The sequence below is a fragment of the Lonchura striata genome, chromosome 6 (genome assembly GCF_046129695.1).
Source record: "Lonchura striata isolate bLonStr1 chromosome 6, bLonStr1.mat, whole genome shotgun sequence".
In the NCBI taxonomy this organism is placed as follows: Eukaryota; Metazoa; Chordata; class Aves; order Passeriformes; family Estrildidae; genus Lonchura; species Lonchura striata.
This window is the reverse complement of record NC_134608.1, coordinates 14,735,379-14,759,675: the sequence shown is the minus strand read 5'-3', so window position 1 is coordinate 14,759,675 and position 24,297 is coordinate 14,735,379. Positions and strand designations below refer to the sequence as shown.

Genomic DNA, 24,297 nt, shown 5'->3' with positions numbered 1-24,297 from the left:
CTCCTCAGAAGCATTTCGAGAAAACCTTTTTCGGAGATGAATGTTGGCATCACTGTCACTGCTTCTGTATGTCAAAGCAAAGTTTTTAAATTCATAAAGTTTAGTTTAAAAGAGACACTGCAAATGGATGTGACAGGTTTAAGCTACACAAAACCACAAATATGCATTGCTGCATGTATTAGAATATGGACTGGAATTTATCAGTAACATGATAAAAATGGCTTTGGGAAAATCTGACCCAGAATAAAAATATCATATTCTCAAAAATGAACATTTTCTGAAAAATTGTATCTGAGACATCACTGACATTTAACTGAGAGTATACCCAAGTTTTATGGCCATTGATATAAAAAAATTGGACTGACAGGGAACAGTAAGCTTGAAGGGGACAACAGGTTTTTCCTGAGCAAACTCTCAAATTCATTAGAGTGCTCCAGTGATAAGCATCAACAAATTACAATTTATACCCCACTCAGATTACCTAAGAATAAATTAGAACATAAGAAAAACCAGAAGTAAATAAAGCAAAATTAGCTGAGTGTCTCTGTACTGGGCCTGGCTGGGCTGCAGTTAAATTTCCCGAGAGCAGTGGGCTGGGGCTGGGCAAGCGGCTTGGAGGGGAAACAGCTGGGAGAGCTGACTGTGGGCAGTGACACCCCCACACACACTTGTTCTTATATCTGTCTTCTGAAGCAACCACTACACCCTACTTCCCAGGAAGTGGCTGGACACTGTTGTGCTGATGGGAAGTAGAGAACAAATTAATTTATTTTTGGTCTTCTTCTAATTTGCTTCCACACATGGCCTTTGTCTTTTCATTAAAATGCCTTTACCTTGACCCATGAGTTCTTTATCTTATTTTATCTGCAACATCTCATTTACTTGTTCATGACCAGAAAAAAAATCCAAAAAGTATCTACTGAAATCAATCCATGTCATGCTTCCACACAGTATCACAATGCACATCAACTATTTAATCTACATTACAAAATACTCTCTCTGTTAGAAAAGCAATAATAACACTTCCATGTTCAAAATACATTGGGCTTCCACTTGGGTTTTGTGTGGCAAAGTTTGTAGCACAGTCAAATCAAGTCCCACTGAATCACTGAACATATTTAAGAGAAACACAGGAAAAAGCCAATCAATCCCAATACTTCTTCCCAAAACAAGACTACAATACACATGCAATGGATAGGGCAATTTCAAAAGACCACTTAAGTATATTTAAGACAAAGTTAATGTGAAATACCTGGTAAATTCCTGGAATTCAGCATTTTCTTCCAGGTCATCTTGTGATAGAGCAGTAATGGCAAATTCTGAAATCTGCAAATCTTCTTCAATCATATTTTTCTCTTCCTCCTCTGTATTACTATTTTCTTCTGGTGTCTTTATGGCTATTGGTAAATCCTCTAGATGTTCTACTATGGCCTGCTGAAATTAGGAAATGTTTTGCTTTAGACAACATGGCTGATTCCCAACCCTTCCAAATTATCTTAGTGATGCAGCCTACTCAGACACTCAATTGCAGATAGTATGAGACTGAAAGTCTCACTGAAGAGAATAAAAAAGCAATAAATTTCTTGAAAATCTTTAGTGATACACAGAATCATCAGTTCAACACACATACATACATACATAAATAAATACAGTTGGAAAGTCAGATCTTTCTATTAAGAAGTCATGACATGACATGGCTCTTTGAAGCAATCCACTAGACTTTTGTAAATCTACCCCTAATTAGTCCTTCAAGTTAACAGAAAACTGACTTCATTACCGTAAAGTCAGGACCAAAACCTGTTCAAACAATGTGCCTAAGCAACATGTAGAGCAGCATTAAAAGGACACTTATTCCTGAAAAATGCTGTCAAAAATTACTATACTGGAAAACATGAAAGGTACTTCAAAACCGGCGTCTGCAAGAAGAGATGCAGGAGCAAACTGCCTAAACCAAATACCCACAAAGTACCCACTTCTTTCTCCTTCTCCAGTGCAGAGAAGCCTTCATTTCACTTATGTAATGTATCGTACTCAAATTGTTTTTTAAGCTTTTGTAGACAGATATACTTGGATTGAGACAAAGTTATCATTGCCTGTATCCTTTCTTTAGAAGCAATACTAATTTCTGTTAACCTCATTAGAGATTATTGGAAATACCCTCTCTGGTAATCTATTATGTCTAAGGATTTTATAGAAACCTCTAACTATTTTAAAACATAATAAAAAGTCACATTTTTGCTGTACTTTTAGGTAATCTTTTATGCTTAGGGATTACAGAAGCCTCAAATTACTTTAAAACATAATATAAATTCACATTTTTGCAGTGTCATTTAGGACTTATTTTCTCTTTTACTGTCAGATCTTCTCAGGGATCTGCAATTCCATTCATTCCAGTAGGGGGCTGTGGCAAACAGTGTAATGGAACAGGAAACCAAGTACATTTTAAGTATCTCACCCAAACAATGGAAAATGAAAGCAAATGAAAACTACTGGGATCTGATGCTAAGTCCACATATATATATAAAAGAAATGCTGATAATAAAATAAAATACCTCAGGATGTTGTGGAATAGTGGAATCTTCATGGTTGGTGGCCTTATTGCCATCTTCTTCTATTTCTAACTCTTCTACTAGTAATGGCACTTCTTTTTCATCAGAAGAATTCACGTGACTGCTTGTTTTTGTAGTTTCCTCCTCACTGTTCTCAGTATCTGTTTCTGATGGAGGGGTACCGAGCTTATTCTCCAGTTCTGACTCTGGAGCATCTTCCTTGTGATTCTGTTCTGGTAAGTTCTTGTCATGTAAAACATCTGTTACTGTTTCAGAAGAAGCTTTTTCATTTCCTGTATCATAACCTTCAATACAAGGCTCGAGGTAAGCATTCAACACTGCTGATATGGGAACATTATAATGTGGATAATAAAAGAGATCATGGGGTATCACGGATACTTTTGAAGAACTGGGTAGCACTTCAGCTGCAGATTCAACTTCATCACAGCTGTCCAGGTCCTCTGGAGTTTTAGGTACATCTGAGAGAGAGTCATCAGATATTTCGTGCTGTGTAGACAGTTCTTCGCTTTTGAGATTAGAACCATTCAGTGAACAAGGGTTTGTTTCTATTGTCTCAAGGACAGGTGATTCCTTTGTATGTTCATCTTGTGGAAGTGTCTGTATTTCCTCATTTAGAAGGTGGAGAACGTATTTCTGTGTATCTTCTTGTTTTGATGTATCTTCTGGTAAAAGAATTGAAGACTGAGGTTTACTCTCTTCAACTTTATTAATAGAATCATCTGTAAGTATACCTGAAGTCCAGGATAATGGACTCAAAGAAGAAGTATTGGCTGAAAGGCTCTTGGTTTCATTGTCATATTCAGTAGGGGTCTCCTTAGTTAATTCTTCAGAGTATTCTTCAAAAGAGTCAACAGAATTTTTCTGATTTGTCAAAACAGCTGGAGAAAGGTCATCATTTTGTTTCAGTGGATCATCAGAGATGCTGTCTTCACCTGACATGAATTTATCATTTAGAACCTCCCAAGAGGAATTAGATTCAAAACTGACAGGTCCTGTAATTTTCAGTGAGGTAGGCCTTTGAGGCTCCTCTTGAGATGTTTCCTGTAAATCGCCTAACACTTGACTCAGTTTCCCATTACAATTTTCAGAAGTGGTTTCTGATGGGATTCTCTCAGGGATATCATGAATATGGACCTTTGGAGGAGCCGGATGACTCCTCTCATGATTAACAGTATACATGTTTTCTTCATTTTCACTTAAAATCAGGATTTTGCCTTCCTTTTCTGACGGTGTATCTTTGATGTGGACATATGTGGACTCAATTGGAAGCTCCTTGTCAGGATCTGTAAAGTCTTCCTGTAAGTGATCATACACCATCAGAAGACAAATCCTAGCCCAGATACCATTTCACATTTCCCAAACACAAAGAATAAATACCAATATTTCAGTCCATTAACTTATGAATGTCCAATTAAGGACTTACATATTTTGAAAGTAGGAAAACTAATTTGGCAAGTCAAGTGCCTTGAACAAAGATCAGTGTCAGGAAGGCAGTTGTACAAGAAGATCAGAATGCAGAAAAGCCTACTCCTCAATTGTTAATCTATTTATCTCTCCCTGCTGCACCTGTGGAGACAGCTGACTTGGCTTTTTGACACAATCCCAAACCCTGGGAATAACATAAATCTAACAACTCCAATAAATCCACTGTGAAATATATTAATATACTAGATTATTTCCTTCCAACAGACTCTATTAAAAGAAAGGTAGGTTTTAACTTTGTTCATAAAAATGGCAACAAGTCTTAATGTCAACCAATATTATTGCTCATCTAATCTAATAATTATTATTAGATTACCATAATGATTTTAATTCCAATTATTTTAGTAATGCCCACCAATTTTATCAACAACAAAATATATTCCAGCTGTAACCTTCAGTCAAGAAATGAGAGAAAATGCTTGTTTCTCCAAAAGGCCTTTGCCAATTCTTGACACTGTCAACCCTTGCATAATCCTCAATTCTTTATTTTTGCATCAAAGTCCTGGTCATTTAAACTGAAGTATTGATAGGATTCAGCTTGTGGTTTCTTGTGTCTCATACCTGCTAAATTCATACTGATCATGGCCCTCAAGCTTGAGAAGGTAGAAGTAAAAATTAAATTTGAAGTCCAATGAATCATTATAGATAAAGAAATAAATTTCAGCCTTATTTAAAACCAATATAGCAAAGTAGTAGATCCCTATGAAACCAATTCTAACCTCTGAGAGTTACAATTGGCTGTAAATGTATAAAAGCACAATTCTACCTAAAACACTTTAGTAATCACCAACGAAAGCCCATTTCTCTGGATTTAACAAAAATATGGAAAATCAAATCCAGGCTTGTTGTTTATTTTAAATAGCTAAGAAAGAAACCTAGAAAACAAAACTGATTTTATTATGTACACCAACACAAACTAAAGAAATTACATTACATAGCAGTAAACACATACCCCTTCCAGCTCTGGGAAGTGCTCCAGAAATTGTGCCACATATGTCACAATTGACTGTTCATCAGGGGACTCCACCATGATATCTGTGGAGACAGACGTGAGGGGCTTGAGCACACACAGCTTTGAAATGCTCTTGCAGAGGAACAGATTGTCAGACATTTATCCTGACGTTATGGGCACAGAAATAACAGCTACAAACACTTCTTTTTTTTCTGACAGATAAGAGAGATGCACTTCACTGCTGATGGCACTTGACAGAGTTCTCAACATCCTATTCACATTCATTTTTTCCTATTTCCAAACACATACTGAACCCCGATCGGGGTTCCCTTTTAATTCACTTTTATTCTGCCATTTATGCTGTTATCACTAGACAGTTGGCTGTAGATGAGTGACAATCCAGAGGTTTATTTTTAGCAGGATAGCCCAGACTTCTAACAGGTAATGAAAGTGCAATTGTTCTTTCAATCATGACACCAGGGCCTAGCACCGGTCTAGTAGAGTTCAGTAAAAAGAACAACAAGAAATCAATTTTTACATATTTTATATACGCATACACACTTAGGTTTACATGTATAAATACTTGTGTGTATATATGCACTGTAAAGGCAAAACTGGGAGATGTAGATGCATTTTAATGGGTATATCTCAATTTGGCTGGTATGGCAGCCTTGTACAGCTCGTCCTGGAGTGACATTTAGTCTCTGCAGCCTAGGTATTACAGAGCAGTACTAATACACTGATACTCCCCTCAGCACAACAATTAGTGCCCTCTAAGAATGCAGATGTCACAAAGCATCTAAGCATGAACTAGGACCCATGTACATAGCTAGAACCACTGTAGGATCTCTGACCTCAAGGAGCTTAGTAATATGACTGGAAGCATACAATTACAAGTCACTGACCGTTTTTATTTTTCTTATCAAAAAGCTCAGCACACTGATCCCATCATCAGCCTAATCACTGTGAGGTTTTTGGTATGTATCACAATGCAACATTCATGAATTCAGTGTAGTCTGAGTGTTACCCAACAAAGTTGATGTGTTTACCTTCTGGTTCGAGGAGCCGAGGGACACCCAGTTTATTCTGTGCTATGCTGAAAGCATCCTCCAGGTTTTCTCGTGCTGATTTCTCCAGTGCATGCTTCATGTCTACCAATGTACAATCTATGGCTTTTATGACAGCTAAGAAAGCAAGGCCACTCCTCCAACTACTTGTGAAGTCCTGGACTGCAACGCCATACCTAAACAGAATTACATACATTTTACATGGGTGGTTTCTTACAAAATCCAAAGTAAAGGCATCATCATTTTCAGACTCCTTAAAACGTAAGGTTGCTGAGTAGCACTTGTCATATTTGAGATATTTTTGGATTTCAGCATCTAGAAATACATTCAGAAAACACATGGGTTCACAAACTGAATTGGTGTGGCTAACAGCTGACACCAACCTGCTTGTAGGAAGTAGTTAGTAAAAACAAAGCCCTTAAGAATTCAGCAACCACATTTAACATTCACAAAACCAAATGTCTCTGTGATTCCTGGTTCTGTTGCTCTCCAGAATTTTAATGCCATAGCTTGGGAAATCTTCCAAGATTTAAATATTTAAACACATAAGCATAAATTATTCACATTCCTGTGTACTTGGCCTTCTATAGCAGAAAATCTGCCAAATGCAAATGGTGTCAGCATATGCATAAACCACAAGAGTGTTAGATGCCCAAAGTTTTGGAGGAAAAACAACCATCAAACTTGCAATGGAATACAGCCCCAGAATAGAAAATTCTGCACAGATCATGGGATAACAGGATTACAATGATGCTATTATGTTTTAAATACTGCAGTTGCAAGAACAATTTTCTCTTATTAGATCTTTTCAATTTGCACTCTTTGACTGGGCTGAAAAGTCTGGCATTTATTTCTCAGGTCCCCACTTTCTTTGTATCACCTATTAATAATGACATCAACATTATTTTGGACTAAAACTGTAGTTCCTCTATGGTCTGCACTGGCAGCAGTGAACTACAGATCTCAATGGGACAAGTTTATCTGCTCAGTAAGCACCCTTAGCTTCACTGGAGACAGCCAAGGGATGATGTGGTCCACAGAAACAAGTATTTTAGATGTAAATTTTTGTCTTCAACACTAAACACAGAAAATTTGTGTTCAAAGGTAAGATATAAATCTAGAGACAAAAATGCCAGATATTCAGCTAACCAACCTGTATAAGTAACTTTGATACATGCCCTCTTTAAAACTTTCTGCCAGTCACTACTTCAAATAACAATATATGTAAAATACACTCCAAGCATTTGAATGTGCATGAGACATCTTACACTACAGTTTTTTAACCTGACAGTAACTCTGCCAGGATAAAGCATTACTACACAAAATGCTTTGGTGAAAGAACCACTTTTTATTAAAGAAGATAAAGATGCCTTTTGTAGTGGAAATCCACTCAAATATTACAAGTTCAAGAGAAGTGACTTAAGTTTCACCCCCTCTTTAATACTGAGGAAGGAGGGAATCTGGTAGGGGCTCTGTCCTTCAAGGCATTCTGAAGTGCAAAGAGAAGCTCCCTTTGGGCTACTGCTTAATTTAAAAGGCTGTTGATAAAGTCTTTCAGTACATTTATTTTTTCAGTTCACCTCCTGGTTATACCTAACCTTTAATCGGCAAAAGATGTCAAATAGACTGCATGAAAGCTGGGGTTTGGGGAGTAGAAAATGATCCTGTTTTAAACAGCCTCAGCAGGTTAGTGCAAGTTAACATTTAACACTCAAAGTGTGGAGCCAGCAGTGGCCTTCAAGGTCAGATGGCTGCTGTAAACACATGGTCATACTGAAACACCCCCCTGCAGACACCCTGTGCTCCCCAGCTTCAAAAGCAGAAGCCACAGCACATGGTAACACACCCACGGGGCAGGACAGAGAAAAGACTCAGCTTCAAAGGGGCAGGTGGCAAGACACTGTTTTTGTCCAAGGTTTGTTAGCTTACTTTCTGGTTTTCCTCTGAACCCAGATTAGAAGGGCCCTGATGGCTTTCCGCTGATCCTTCACTGTAATGGACATGTTTCTCTCCACGCTGGGAGTGCTGGGGGATGTGTCTGATTCTGGACCACTGGGCCCAGAGGACAGGCTGGAGGAGGAGGAGTTCCTGTTGAGGTTGCCTGTAAGCTCCTTAATCTGTAATAAAAGGTGAAATACACAGTATTCTGCTTTATCACTGGCTGCATCATGCCCTTGTTTTCATGCAAACTTTAAAGATATCAGTGCCATAACTGAATTTTAAATGATAATTATAAACCTGTTTATTTTAATTCTCAACTTGTATTTTACAAGCATGACAGCCAGCAGCAGCCCAGGCAAAAGAAAGGGCAAGCTCCCAGTTCAGGCCAAACTGTGCAAATTAAACAAAAAGCAAAGAAACATGTCCTTGAAAGAAAAGTTAGTTTAGCTGAAATTGTTCTCTTCATAGAAATTGCTTGAGTGAAATATTTTTCATCAAGAAATGGTGACCTGCAGCAGCACTCCTGTCCTTGATCAGCACTGATATTTGAGATTGCTGCTTTTGGGTCGCCCCCCCCCACTCCCTGCCCTCTGCTGCCAGGTTTTGGTCACACCACCTTTGCCTGTGAGTCTGCCTGGCCAAACTGGTTCTGAGCAGCACTGTTCAGCCTGAGGAGCTCAGCCAGGGACAGAAGCCCCAGTGCAACTTTGAGATCTTTTTTTTACCTTATAGCTATCTTTTAAATTCAGACCAAGAGAATGAAAGGGCCTCTCAGTCTTATGAGCACTGCAGAACCCTCCCTCCATCTCTCTCTGTCCATTAAAATTTGGGATTTTCTAGAAGGCAGTTTTCAAACTATGCATAGGTTAGGGAGCAACTTAAATCTAAGCCTGGGGATAAATCAATTTTCAGGCTCAAATACGTGTTATCAGTTCCAGGTCCTTTGAGATCTTTCATATGACCATGCATATCAGTTGTGAATTTTTGCTGTGTTGAGTCTCCAGAGAACAGTGATTCTAAATAGAACTTCCCACCACACTGGACCAAATCCAGTAATGGTTATTGAAAATAAACTGTGACCTGGAACCATACCCAAGACATTGGTTCAGATCCAGGGAATTTGGAACAGAACCTTGAGAAGGCACAGGAAAGAAGGGAAAGTAGTAATCTGAAGCTCTAATTCAGTTCCAAGTTAAATGAGGGCTTAAATTGTCTCCAATTTACATCAAAATAGGTCCAATGAAGTAAAATGAAAGCAGCTGCAAGTTTAAAATTAGTGTATATTAGGAGGGGAAAAGCTCAGATTTAGCATGATTAATTATGTTCTTTAGGATTAAAAACCAATTTAAAAATCAGAATTCAGCTGGAATAGTTGGATACCATGAAGACTGATTACTTATGGTTAAAGTATTCAAATTTTATTACCTGGAAAAACAAGATTATGTTCCATATTAGTCCAAGTACCAGAGAGGAATTGCCATCTGCTATTTCTGCTGCATCGATGCTAACAAGCTTTACCTGTAGAAGAGATCATAAATTCAGAGCAAAATTCAAAGCAGCAAGGTATATGCAAAAAATGCACTGAGACTACTGGATATGTCCATACCACTGCTGCCACTGACAGGCCAGCAAAAAAGCAATACTGCAATATTGTATTAATGAAAATTTGCCCTGATCACAATCACCCTTCTCCTTTAACTCCTACCTGAGACCCCCAGCATAGTCTGCAGAACACAAGTGAATTCAGTTCTGCATTTCTGGGACTACAAATGTGTTTCCTCCATACAAAAATGGAAGAGGATGGGGCCCCCTCCAGTGGACCCCACTCCTAAAAAGTAGAGAGCCATTTCTCATACAAAAATCTAAATCCTAGTAAGATCTACTTACTTCTTCTTTTCTATGCATCTCCTTTCTCCTTCCTTATCCCACCTTACCCAGCTTGTCAGAGTTCTGATTAAATCAGTTAGCAACGGATAGGGTTGCCTAATCCAAGCAAACTCTAGACTTTCCCACACTGAGGTTTTTTCCAGCTGATAACACCAGGATGTTATTCTCTTAGACAACACAGATTTGGTTTTGGCAAAGGTCACAGAGGGAGGAAACAGGGAAGCTGTCAGTGCTGCACATGGCACCCAGAGCGAGTTAAAGCCCAGCAGCCCATTTATCACTGAGAAATCCTGGACACAGTGAATCACTCAGCAGGGCTCTACCCTGCTGCCCCAGGTCCACAGACACTGCCAGGTTCCACCCACTGGGGTTTAATATCTAACCCTGAAGCTCTTGGCAGCCAAGGCATTTTGCCAACACTTGCATCACCACCCTTCACTAACCGGTTTGGTTAAACTGAAAAAAGGAAAGCAAAATAACTTTAGTAGTTTGCACAACATTTTCAGTCTTAGCAAGAAGACACCTCTAGTTGTTATATTTCAAGGATTAGATTTCTTGCTAGCTTCAAGGTATTTGGCATATCACTAAAATGGGGAGCAAGTCTCATTTAGCATTTCACTGCATAGTGTAAGCTCTGTCCTCTTACTGCTGCTTATGTTTGTCACCAAACCCAGAAGGGATATTCAGCTAGAAGATACTGACTGCTTATTTTTAAGGGAACAGGAAATCCAGAGGAAAGTAGTTTTTAGCCCTACTAATTAAAAATTCAAGGTTCCTTCTACCTGTTCCTTCTCCCTGGCCTTGCTGATTGAGGACCTAGTGAGGTCCTGGCAACCAGATATGCTTCAGCTTCAGCTCTGCCAAGTGCTGGTACCAACAGAGGGAAATAATCTCATCTGCCAGTGGGCCTTAGCTGGATTTTGGTAAAAAGCATCAACTGGGAAACTGTTAAGAAATATGGGAATATATAAAATATATTTCTTAGCAGTTCTACAGCAGGACATGTAGACATACACATTTAGGGCCAGATCAGCCCTACTGATGGAGTTTCCATAGGGAGGCTGGAATGCCTGGAAGTTACTGAACAACTTCTTGATCTTTCACATCCTCTCCTAGGGAAAAAGGCAAAGGATGTTAAACATCCCACACCTACAAAGTCACAAGAGATATGCTGAGACCTGATATCATTTTAATTCCTGCACTGGGGTTTGCAGCAACTCTTCTTCATGACAAGCACTGCTGCTGGAGCAGGAGCTAAGCTCAGTGCAGAGAAGCAGCAAAGTAACACCAGTTGCTGTTGGAACATCCCATACAAGACAGGGTTTTCACACACTGATCCCTCCTCAGCCATAAAGTTTAACCTTACTGGAATCGCTTATAGGAAATAGCCCAATGTCAGTTTACTCTTTCTGAAGGATCTAAGTATGCCATGTATATGAATTGTTACAGGGCTGGGGCTTCTCTTGACCCCGTTACTCTCAACAACACACAGGCCACTTCCACAGGGTTTTGGAATAAATCCATCACAGGAGAAATAAAAAAAGGAATTAATCATTTCCAGCTACAAGGCCTGATCACACTTGGTCACTTATTACTGTAGGAAGTGATGGTAGTACAACACTGACTATGAGGGAAGTTATATCCCCGTAAGGCTTTGATTCCTGGAATCATGATTTTATATCATGTTCCCAAATTTCACTTTCTCTTGCTTTTGACTCATGATCAGCTGCTGCAGAAATCAGTTTACCAGATAAATACATTATTTCTATAAGTGAAAGTATTTGTGAGAAAAGAGTCATCTACCATCAGTGTAACTGAAGTAATGCCACTAAGACCCAGATCATAAAAATTATTTGCATTTCTTTTTATTTTCATTTAATCTTGAGTTTCTGATCCTTTAATCCCATTGAACTTTAACATATAAAATGAGCAAATAATCCTTGCTTTAGACTCTGTAGGTGTTCTTGTTGTGCATTTTTATGTGTCTTTTCAGCCTTGATGCTAAGGTAAATCACAGCCTCTTGAGCAGTACACTCCTCTTGCATACACGCAGCACATCAGATTAGCAACAATTACAACTTGCCACATACATCAAGAGAAAATATTAAGATCAGTCTTTGAAAATACTCACATTACTGTCCTCCAAGAACTTAAGTGCTTTGGCTATGTTGTTCAAACGAAAAATGCGATGGGTTGAAGATTTGTATTCATGCATCTGGAAAAAAGAAGTGCCACACTGTTTTTAAAACTGGTGGAATCATTCACCACATCATACAAAGCTTAAAACACTACAAGCACCGAGGCAAAATAAACCTAAGGAAATCTATATATGAAAAATTATTGCCATCTTTTGTGAGCAGTAAAATGCTTCAGCTACACGATTGTAGCAAAACAGGGTTAGCAACCAGTTTTCCTGCTCTCCAGATGTTACCATGCTCTTGGACCTGCCACACTGATTATTTATGTAATCACTCCCCAGCCATGTTCAGTCACAGGATCAGATTTCCCTGAAAATTCATAATAAAATATTTTCTTTTGTCTTGAATTAAATGAAATTATCCTAATTACATGATCAATTTTAATAGCAGGCATAGGCAGGTGGGAGGCAAAAACCTTCACTTTGGCAGAAATGAAAGATTTTGCACGCCTGTCTCCCTGCAATTCCATTTTGGCATACTGTTGTTATCCTACATGTGCAGAAACAGCTAACAAGAAATGCAGCCAGATGATTTTACCCCCTTCTATCACCTATTCCCTGACCTCCCAAAGCACAGCCTAGGGTTTACCATAGCGTATCTCCCTCTTCAATTCATTTCAATGGCCCTCAATATGTGTGAATGCACATAGGGACACTACAACTTCTGCTGCAGCTCTGCCAACCTTGATGAATATTAGAACGTATTCTTGACTCTGAATGTGTGAGCACACATTCAGGGGCATTCCTGCTGCAGGAAATGCAGGTGGTCAGTCACTACAGAGCATCACCAGATGCATCTGCAGCAGTGAGACAGCTGCTCCTCTTACCCAGGTGTGGTAGCCACACACAGGAAGAGTTCTGATGACAGGAGTGATGGAGAAAGAAAATATTAAAGTCAACTGGGCATTTATATTTGCATTGGGTGTTCCATTTCTGATATGTGGAACTTTACACAGCTCTTACAAAGAAAGGAAGAGAGAAGAATTTTCTGGTTAGTAAAGCTTTGTCCTGCTGATTTAGACCGTATTATCCTGACCTGAGTCAGGATACCAGAATGAAACTCAAGACCTACAGCAGGCATCAGAAGAGCTACCGAGTGTAATAATGATCTTAGACAAAACAGAAACAGAACTTGGGGATTAAAAAAATGATACAGCAAATATGTGTTTTCTTGGTAATGTAACTTGGGTAATCTCCAAATGGAATGTGTGAGCATTAAAGTATTAAAGCCTTAAAAAGCCTCAGGAGTAGGAACATTAACACTGATCTCACACCATTTACACCTCATTGTCATATTTCCTTGAAATATACATTATAGCTCAGGACACCCACCTGTAACATAAGGAAATTTCAACAAAGTTGCTGAAATTTTTACTACATTATGCAAGACATGGGCCCAAATTCACCCTTATTCCTTGGATATCCAGGCACTGTTGCTTATAACATATTGAGCTCCTAGGTATGGAGGCTTCTCCCTCTCTGTACCTACCAGCTTTTGTCCTGACAGGACTTCCAGGAGTGCCATCAAGATTTTTCCATCTTGTATATCAATAAACAAGTCTTTCACTTTCAAAGGAGGCTTGCACTGTGAAGAAAAGAAACCAGGTAGTTTTTAAAACACTGCTTTTTGATAAATCATCATGATTTCAGAGAGATGGAAGGAGAATTTTACAAGACAGATATACAAGAAGTAAATCACAGCCTGCTGTAAGAAAGAGTTGATTGTTCCTCACATCAGTGGCAATTCTGTCCTATGAATGCTGGAGCTAAAACTGAAAGTAGACAAAGACTTTTCCCAGATTTCTCATAACAGAATCTAACCCTAAATACTCTGCCTAAGAAATAACCAGGCAGGGGTTGGGTGTTGATCCCTCAGACTAAGTCATGTCCAGCACATGCAAATACCACTTTGTGCAGAAATAAGCCCATGATCCAGCCAGCCACAATGTCCCTTCTCATGTGAAAAGCTTCTGGCGATGCCATTCTCTATCCCAGCATTTTCTAAGTACTTTAAAAAGCAACTTGTGTCTCTTTTCTCACCAAACTCCTCCAAAGGGAACCATCTCCTCACTTCACTACAGTGTTGGTAGGTGTGTGCAGTTCAAGGCACACAGCCAAATCAGCTCAGCCCTTAGGGGTAGTCCCAGCTGCAGCAATTACAGTCTGCTCAGGTGCCACTCACTCACGTGTCCCTAAAGAGCCCAATCTTTTCATCTTTGGTTTGGCAACGCACTTGTGTTTGATTCAGCACTGCTCCTGGCAACTGGGACCACACATTTTCATTACCAGTCTTTAGTCTAGCCAAGAGACTAAACAATGCTCCATGAAAGAAAGCAAAGTATCTTTCCTTTCAAAATTAAATAATTTGTCTGAAAGACTAAAATCCAAACACTTTCTATTATTTCAGTACTTAAAGCAAGAACAAACAGAACTTGAAAATTCACACTACTCCAAATTATCCCATGATCAGCAGAGCCAGATCATCTCAAGAGATGACCCAAGTAGGATCACACTAGAAGTCTCCTGAAGAAATACAAGAAGACTTCACTGCTGCCTCTGAAAAACAGAAGCCACTCTGCAAGAAGTGCATCTTTGAGAATAAAGGCAGAAGACACCTTTCTCAGTGAGTCTCCTCAGGGAATCACCTGTAATTAGGGACAGCTTTCAGTGAAGCTGTCATTGTTTACATGTTTTCATTGTTTATTACACCACTTCCAGGAAATACAATATTAAAGCAAAAGGCTTTCACCCTTTGTCCAGAAAAGATTTCTATTTGTTGAATCAGAGAGGAAAAAAAAAATTGTATGCACTCCAGAGAAAGCTGACCTGCCCACAAAGCTTCTAAGACTTCATATGCCAGGCACACCAGAATTAACAGCACCCTTTCAGCCTTTTTCCTTCTGTAAATCAAAGACCTTCTTTGCAGTCACATTTGACAACACTTTCTGACGAGTTCCAAAACTGCAGTTCATTTAAAGCCCTAGAGCCTGATTCACTAAGGCATCATGTAACACTGTCTTCATTCTGAGAGGCCTTTGGGAGCAATTGCTAGTCAAAACACTTCCAAGTAGCCTTATTCTGATCTTCCAGTGAGATTTAAGAGGATCCCTTTATGCCTTCAAAAACACTCACTGCAGTGTAGTGGACTTAAGCAACGATATATGTGATGCCTTTCTTCTAAATCCCCTTGACTGTGTCTGGAATGCAATCACCTCTCAAGAGCTACTAAACTGAGAGCCAGCCCAAACCTAGTCCCTCTCTGTACTTTTTGAAATTTTGCTATGCATACTAAAGCATTGTGAAGCTCAGTCACCAGTCTGAGTAGATCAGGAAGCTGATCTCATTCCTTGATCCTGCACTAAGCACTGCTGCTGTCTCAGTAATATCAGGATGGTTTTTTTCTCTTTTCAACCGCAACACCATAAAAAAAGTCTCTGTATGACAGACTACTCCAGAGGTAGTACTTAGCTACTACCAATAAGAACAGTATCTTAGGTTTAAGAGCCATATTATAGTGTCATTAAGAAACAATTACAACTTAAAAGATATGATGTCCAAACATGAGCCCTCTGATGTTAGTGGATATGTGAAGATCCCATCATATTGCCCACAATAACATGAGTGACAAAGAATTACTGTTTTCTATCTTCAGATCTGCACTGAACACAGGTTCTGAAGAAGAGCTTTCTTTAGCCATGATTCCTCAGATGTTCAAACTTCCAGTTCAGGGAAGAACACAGACATCATCACCTCAGAGCTTGAACCATATTTGATTTTATGTGGGTGCATTCTATGGAAAAATTCTACCCTCATGGTAACAGGCAATGGCATTAAAGATTTAAATGAACCTGAGATGATAAATGTCAGACCAGTATTCATTGTGCCTGGAAATGAGTTTAATTAATCCAAAAACAGGCTTTGAACTTCCACTCATTCTCCTTTAAATGTGTACATATGTAAACTTTGTTTCTAAATTTTAACTACTTTAGAGGAGTTAACTGCACTCTGTCTATGGCTATATTCTTGCATCCCGATATCAAGATTGTTTGTCAGTCTTACCTTTCCCAAATGCAGGTTTATCCATCTGGTAAAGGTCCTCTTCTGTACATTTTCGCGTTCGACTAGAAATATCAGAAACAAAAACAGCACTTAACTTTCCAGAAGAGGGAAAACTCGCAGTAAATTTTAGAAACTGATGCACAAAAGAGTTATAATTCATGAGAACTAGGTGAATAAAACAAATATATTCTAAATCAGGAGATATAAGGTCCAGTTTCAGTGTTCTATTCAATTTCTTTGACCAGACATGAGCTATACATTTGTAGATGCATTTAAAAGGCAGGAGGAAGGACTTTCTTCGTTTTGCAATCTTGAGTGTTCAGCTTCTGAGAGGTGAACATTTATGTGCTGTGCACAGCTCTCCAGTGTTGTCACCCTCTGAGCAGGCAGCTTGACCTTTCGATGTCAATTTACAGGATTATTGCTCTGACAGCCTCATGCAAAGTGGGCTGCCGTGGATTCCAATGTATTTGCATGCACAGGGAAACGGGACCAACACAACCATTTTGTCTTCATTCTTATCAATGGAAAAGCCCCATGAAATCCCATCTTCCCAGTCTCCTAACTAGTGCATTTATAATCAAAATTCCAAGTCCCCAGACTGAAGAATCATTTTATTTATATTGCAATAAGACTAGGAGTGCTTGTTCCTCGCCAGAAGTGCTGTGCACAGGGTGCTGTGCAAACAGCTCTTGGGCCAGCTGAAGAGTTTTTAATCACATCTGCCATTTCCTGAATCCATTTCCATAGTGAACTATGGCAAGAGTGTAAGGGGAATCATATTACTGACCAGCTTTCATTTACCTTCTAATATAAAAAAGTAAACCATATATTTAATATAAATGAAGTAGACTGTCAAAGCAATATTTCACTTTAAAGACAATTATTCTCAAGAGGTTACCAAGTTTCACTTGAATTAAGGAAATCTGGCAATTTATGAACAAAACCCATTAAAACTAGTTACATGCTAGTATTTCAATTTACTCATAGAGCATATCAAATATATTTTAAAACCATTTTGTGTTTCTTCAGCCCTACAAAAACCTATCTACTGGGAAATCACATTCTGAAAAAGTCTGGGTTGCTTTTACTGGTCGAACTGATTACAGACCAAGCAGTAGCTTCTGTAAATCAAATTTTAATATTGTTCTTTTTGATCATTTTAACCAAAGGGTCAGCAGCCTCTAATCATATGTATAACTGTTTTCCGTATTTTGATGCAGTGGAAAAGAGCTTTTCAGCATAAAGTACATCTGACACTGATGTCCATTCAGGCCTTTTAAGTCGTCTTATTCCATAAAACCTGATTTTCTCCAAGATTGGTTAAAAAAAGACATTACCCTTTAAGTGCTTTAGAAAACATAGAAAATGCCAAACTAATTATTGCTGTTGGCTTTTCTTTTAAAATGTCGTAGAAGAATGTGCAAAGATTTGAAACAGCTATCTACAAATGAAACTGTAAATTATATTAGGACTCCAGAGTGTCTGTAAAACACCCACAGCATTTACCACCTACAAATCTCAAAGTACAATAAACTGAGAGATGTGTCACATATTTCTTGGGCTTTGCTTTCTTCAGCACCTCAGCTTCAGCGCTGGGTTTCCATGCACTCACTCCCACAGCTGAAGTGCTGTGTGTCACCCAGGGTGTAACTTTGGTGATTGAGCTGTTAAAATTAACCTTTGACAGTGGGTGGAGGTTAAGCCAGAATTGTTCCCAGACATAGTTCTTTCTGTTCAAACAGGTGTATACAGAACAGACAGAGAAGCTAGCAGCAGACAACAGGGCCACCTATTAAACTTTCTGAAATGTTGAGGAATGCTTGGATGGCTTTAGTGCCAGGCTTCAGAGAAGAAAATGGAGACTTATCAAAATGGGCTGGATATACAGATTTCCAGTGTCAACCAAAATCAAAAAGGAAACACAGAAAGGTTCACAGGAGCAAATACAGTGTTTTCTGGTCTCATCAGAGGCTTGGTTTCTTGTATTTTTCACCAGTAACTTTGGCAATCTTCACTTTCAGTGTAAATAAGGATGAAAAAGAGAGCTGTGTTTATTTACAGATCATCCATAAAACTGAGCACACACTGGCTCCTAATTTTGCTGCAGAAATTCTGCCATGATGCAAATCAGGAGTTGCACATATGCCTCAAAGGGTGGGTGAGCCAAGCTGGTATTACTGCTTTGGGAAGCTCACATACCAAACATTAAAAAAGGCACATTCAGGAAAGCACTTGCATACACAGACAGGCTTCTGAGATGAATTTGTCTCTATGGCAAACATCTTCTTTCCAGGAAGAGTGATGACCCCAGAATGGGCACTATTTGATTCTGTAAAATTCTAAAGCAACAGTAACTGGAAGGGGAAGAGGAAAGCAGAGGAAATGTGTTTATAAAATCCCTAAGGCACACAAACCCCTAATACAGTCCATATGCTCAATGGCAGATTTAATGGGAAAAATTCAGCACAGGTATTTACTGGTGTGTACCTTTAAGTGCTATTCTGTTGTGGACCTCCCAGTTTCAGTACAGCCCCTCCTCTCCACAATCTTTTCATTTAACATGATTGTAGAAACTCTATAAACTTTATGCAGTTTCTATAAATTAAATAAAATATTTTTTCTCCTTCACACCCCATATTATATGAAAGTGAAGAAAATAATTCAAGCCCAAAGTTCCTATACATATGTATATAGTTTACTAAAACTGCACTGTGGTTACTGGGCAGCTCGAGAGCAATAACACTATTATAAAATAATAATCACACCCACCATATGGCTAGCCTGTAAACGAATCCTATACTGGAAAAGAAGGATGCCTGCTGTGAGGGTTGAATTGAAAGATGTAATGCTGAAAGGTAAAAAGTCAGGAATGGCCTTTTTGATTTAGCTCACCTCAGACCTTGATATAAGAGAAAAATTACAGAGGCAAATTCTGACTGCTCACAGAAGCTGGGTCTTCCACACTCTTCCAGTAAGCCCAGCTACAGCATGCTTTCACAGAAGGGTGCAAGAGGCACAGTGTTTGTATCAAAGGCATGGGTAGGGCACTGACAGGCATTGACTGCAGTAATTTAGAGGGAAAGAAGCCACTGGAGAAGAAAAAGGTGTACTGTTAGGATTGGGTGTACCCTATTGTATAACCCACACAGTTCTCTGCCCCACAACTGTGTCCTAGAGGATGGCAGCATTTGGCAGAATTTGGCTCAGCCCCAATAACTGCACCCTAGTCAGTATTCAATATTCACAAAGATATACTGCTTCATAAAATCTTATGGCAAAGGCAACTAATTCCTCTAAGAATGAAACTAAGCTAGTTCAAAAACCACTTGGGCAAAATTCAAGGTTAAGCTGCTAATGCACAAGGGAGTTTGGCTGCTTTCCTGTGTGGCACTATTTCCTTCCCCATCAGTCTAGAAATTCCTCAGGCATTTGCTAATGCCATTTCTCCCCCTCCCAAATCTCCTCAAAGGTCACTACTGTTTGCATCACCTGCAGGAAGCCAATCCCTCAGAGCCTCTATGTTCAACAGCGAATTGGAGATAGCAAATATTGATTTGCTTCTAAATACTATTTATTCTGTTGTTGTAGAACCAGTTATGAATAATCCTCTGAGGCACACCACCATGGGGCTGGGCACTTCAAGGAACTATGAAACATGGAAGCTGATTTGAGTAGAACACTTGTCAGTGTATAATTACATAGTTTCAGGAAACTGCTTGATTTGCATGCACGGATATTACTCCCAAAGCAAAGTAGAAGGTCACTTAAATTTGTTTCCAAACCTATTAGCATTTCATCTAGGATATCATCATCAAATGACATTAAAACCTTCACAACAGGCCAAGCTGGCTTGTAGGTCCACTTACAACTTACCTTATGGACATCTTGCCAAATTCCAGTTTTGTTATGAACACAAAATTCACCTTCCTTCTTTCTACCACAAGTTCAGCCTCTATGGATACACTCACTAATAGCAAGAAGCAAGTCTTCAAGATGGAAATGCTGGTGTTGGCCATCTAACTGTGACAGAGGATGCTTCCACCACCCTTGGCTTCAGAGGCAAAAACTTGCCAGGATAATTGCCCCATAGTCACTTCGTAAGTACCCAGTGGCCCCCACAGAACCTGTTCATAATGTGCATGGCTCTGGATGTATCCCAGCATTTGCCAATGCCTTTGATCAGGAGAAAATGACACTTCTTGTTACACAACAGAAATAGATGGGGAAATGTATGATAATTAAATACTACAGCCTAACTCCAAAGTGGAACGTGGTTCAGACACCCTAAGTCCTGGGAAGTGCAAATTCCTCTCCTTCTGCCCTCCTCACCCCCAAACTCATGTTCACAGAGTTAAGCAGTCAATCAGTCTCTAATGAACACACACTGAGCAATCCACTTTTGAATGCCAGGCCTATAAATAAAATGAGAACTGGATTTTAAACTGGGCTCCATGGTGTTCCTTCACTGTGACACAGCCTAGATATTTCTGATTACCAGGCATCATACTCACAAATCTGAATGCTTATTTCTCTGCAAACCATGTTCACAAAGGAAGCCAGACTGACATCTTAGAAAATGGATTTTACCTAAAAATGCTCATTTGAGATGCTGATAGATGCAAGTAATTGCCTATGGGCAAGTAAAGATCATGCCATTAGTTAGAGTACGTGGTCAGGCACTAGATGCAGGATGCTGATGATAGATGCCAGATACGGACACCCCTAAGGAAGTACGGATCCTTGTCCAGGAGACCTTCTGCTGTTCAAATACAATGCATGGGACAAAGGTCAGGTGCACAGCCCAAGGACAGAGCACATGTAAGCAACACATCTGGCATGGGGAGGATGATTAAAGGTGTACTGTAACAGAAGTAAAAGGGGGGTAAGCAAAAGAGACTGGGTGCGGGGGTAGCAACTGACAGTAAAAAAAACTGCAGAGCTTAAGATTAAATGTGTAAGCTAGGACAGGGAAAAGTGCAATTAAATTTTGTACTTTTGTTTCATGTCAACACAGAGTTACATTAAACACATTGAACTATGGATGCTCAGAGACATAATTTCTATTAAATGTTTTCGCTAGAGGATTAAAAAAATAGCTCAAAACATTCCTCTCATGTATATGGTGCAGTCCAGCAACAGGGCTCTGTGAACACTCAGTACTTGCACATAAAAATCTCCATATTTGTAGGAGTGTGAATTTTAAAGGCACAATCAAAATATAAGGAAAATTTTAGCCAAATTGCCCACAAAATTAATTTTATAAGCTTATGAATTCCTGTGAATTCTTATTTTCCTTGTGCTTAAGAAACCCCCAAACAGCTTAGAAGATTAATATAAAATTTCTGTTTGATCTATACAGGGATTGAAGGCTTTGTTGCGTACCATATGCCAATTTGATGTAATCTGGAGCACATGAAATATTAAATCTTAAAAACTCTGGTTTTCTAAAGCAAACATTAACTACACTATATAACATGAGTCTGCTCTCAAGTTACTTCTTATGAACAGGGCCTCTAAGCCCTCCAGATGAAGTTGTTAAGTTAATTGTTTGTTGAAACTGGCCCATTTATTAGGGTCCTTATTAAATTTCTATGGCAGGTGTTGAAAGCTTGAGGCTTTTTCATTCCATCAAAGTTGCAGAGTCCAAGTCTTATTGGTTCAAAATTCTTTAAAACTCAGGTTGGTGCTGCAGAACACAAACATTGTAAGATCCCAAGCATTACATTTTCATTAGCTGCAGCTAAACAGGTTTCTTTTGGACTTCAGTGTCTGGTTATGGCAAAATAATTACTGCTGCAATTGGTATATTAAGATTACATGCACCAGGCAAATATTACAAGATGAATATGAGATTTCTAAAAAACTCTTACTGCTTCAATCCTCATAATGTCTGAGACAGATGTTTCTCTTACCAAAGAATTAGATGAATTTACTTGTAAATCCTACATAATATATTACTATTAGAGTTTATCAAAATAGCTTCCAATAAGAGGGATTTATATTTTCCCTTGAAAACTAATTTAGTAGTGGCAGATGGTAAAGATTCCCCTCCACATACCCTTCAACCACAAAGCAAACATCATTGTTCACATTACTCTTTATATACATGTGAAATGTTATTGAACAGAATAACAAAATTTCTCATTTACATACCAGGAATGTTATGAAACAAAATCTGACAAGGTTAAAAAAGAGAAATGCAATTCTGTTCTGAACACTGAATGAAACAGACGTTAATGTTTACCATGAAGATAGCTGGGCCCAAATAAAGTCTTAACTAGGTTAAATTCAACAGGTTTGAAATTGATCTAAAAAGTGACTTAAGTGTTCATCCAGCAAGGGGCTTTCAGGCTGTGCAGAACAACTCTTGTGGTTTATTACACACTGTTCAAGGACCATAATACCCCCTTCTGTGTATGAAGTGAAACTGGATTTGCTGTTACCAGCAATTGCCATTAGGAGAAATGCAACAACAATGAATAACGTTGTGGTTCAAGAGTAGTTCCTTGCCCAGTTCATGATGTTCCAGTGCTGTTTGCTGCAGTACTGGCTTCTCCAAATGGTTCACCTCCTGGCACTGCTGATGCTTCTTGAAGGGACTGAGGTCCCCAGCTCTGCAGTGGGCAAAATATCCCACCCCTGTCATTGCTGGCATATTGAATTCTGCTTTAAACACAAAGGTTAACTTCAATTTCAACCTCTTGCACTTTTTCTACCCACTTGAGTATATTCGGTCAGCTTCTCTGTACTTGCTCAAAAATAAAATCAGGAGTACTCTTCTGAAACAAAGAAAATCATAATTATCACATTCAGCCAGGCACCAGTTAGCCCTGTCTTCTTATCAGTTAGAGAAATGGCTCTTGAATAAACTTCACGTTGGCATGGTTTTACCAGCACAGACCTTTCCCTCTCACATGGAGAAGGAGGTCCCACAGCCATATCAGTATCTGCACCAGTATCTCTGTATCACCTCTAAGTGATCCCTGGCAAGATCCCCATTCTCATCCTTTGGCATCTAAAATGAAAAATATATTATCCTCCAGAAACCATCCTACATCCAGCAAGTAAAGACTAGTCACAGAGTCCAGTCCATTCTATCTCTGCTCTGCATTCACCTTTACTTGTTATGGTAAATCTAGAAAGCTTAAACTGTGAAACATTCCTTATTCTTCTTTTTTTTTTTTTTTTTTTCATTTCTAGAGAGGAAAAAAATTCCTTTTGTCTGGCTAAGTTTGTTGAGACATCAAACTCTGAAATGCAGTAAGATATTCTGCAATACATCAGATCTGACAACAGTGCTAAAGCCTGAATAATTTGAGATGAGCAAAGAAGCCAAACAAAACCCCTATTATGTGTCAGGGTTATTCTTGACACTCAGAATCAGATGAGAACTAGCACGTGCCCAGAGTCCCACTGTTTCCTATATTTGTCAGTTAATGTTAACAGGTTGATGGTTAACTGTATTTTTATGCATTTGAAACCACTGTAATTAAATCTACAAGTAGAATGAAGAAAACACAGGAGCAGGGGACTGGCAACACATCCACTTTCCACAGAGGAGTCCCAGGCAGTTTCCTGAGCTTCTTTAGACAAATCAGTCTTTAACACAAAATTTGAACTCTCCCTGTTATTAACCAGGATCTTTAAAGCACTACAGGATAGTACAGAAAGGCTGAGAAGACAACTGCCAGAGGTGTATAATTTTCTTTACCTGTGGGAAACTTAAAGGACAGTAGTTTCATTTTCTAAAATCAGGTAAGGAAAGGCAACCATGAATATGTCACAGAACTACCTTGCAAAAGTCCTGAAATCACAAAGAATTGCTTGTTGGAGTGCCTGTGGATTCTGGATTTCTCTCTTCTGCTTCCCCCACTGTCCCCAAACAACTTGAGATTACCTGGCCAAGTAATCATTATCCAAACCAAGGAATGCTTACAAAGCCTTCTGGACACCACAGCACTAGAAGTTCAGATGTAAAACTTAGTTATGTGTTTGCAGGACTGAAAGAGCAGTAGTAAGAGCCAGAAAGAGTAACTCAGTGCAGGGCCGCCAAAACCTATGGGTGCGCTCAAGAAATGGAGCAGCCCTGTGTGGATGTGCAGAATCCAGAGCCACGCTGCCTACTGCCCCTATCCCACT

The 24,297-nt window shown here is 39.1% G+C and overlaps 1 protein-coding gene across 2 annotated transcripts in view; it reads right to left on the bottom strand.

Moving 5' to 3' along the window:
• Positions 1 to 24,297, bottom strand: part of CLMN (calmin) — a 75,419-nt gene that overhangs the window by 9,292 nt on the left and 41,830 nt on the right. Inside the window, exons 2-11 of one of the 2 annotated variants that reach the window (XM_021549674.3) lie at positions 16,156 to 16,217; positions 13,586 to 13,681; positions 12,031 to 12,114; positions 9,438 to 9,530; positions 8,001 to 8,188; positions 6,054 to 6,247; positions 5,005 to 5,087; positions 2,553 to 3,866; positions 1,253 to 1,434; positions 1 to 64 (exon numbers count right to left, since the gene is read on the bottom strand). In XM_021549674.3, coding sequence (XP_021405349.2) covers positions 1 to 64; positions 1,253 to 1,434; positions 2,553 to 3,866; positions 5,005 to 5,087; positions 6,054 to 6,247; positions 8,001 to 8,188; positions 9,438 to 9,530; positions 12,031 to 12,114; positions 13,586 to 13,681; positions 16,156 to 16,217 — 2,360 coding nt within the window. Of the gene's footprint in view, positions 65 to 1,252; positions 1,435 to 2,552; positions 3,867 to 5,004; positions 5,088 to 6,053; positions 6,248 to 8,000; positions 8,189 to 9,437; positions 9,531 to 9,899; positions 9,985 to 12,030; positions 12,115 to 13,585; positions 13,682 to 16,155; positions 16,218 to 24,297 lie in introns of those variants that run through there. The other variant, XM_077783975.1, reaches the window with a different exon arrangement.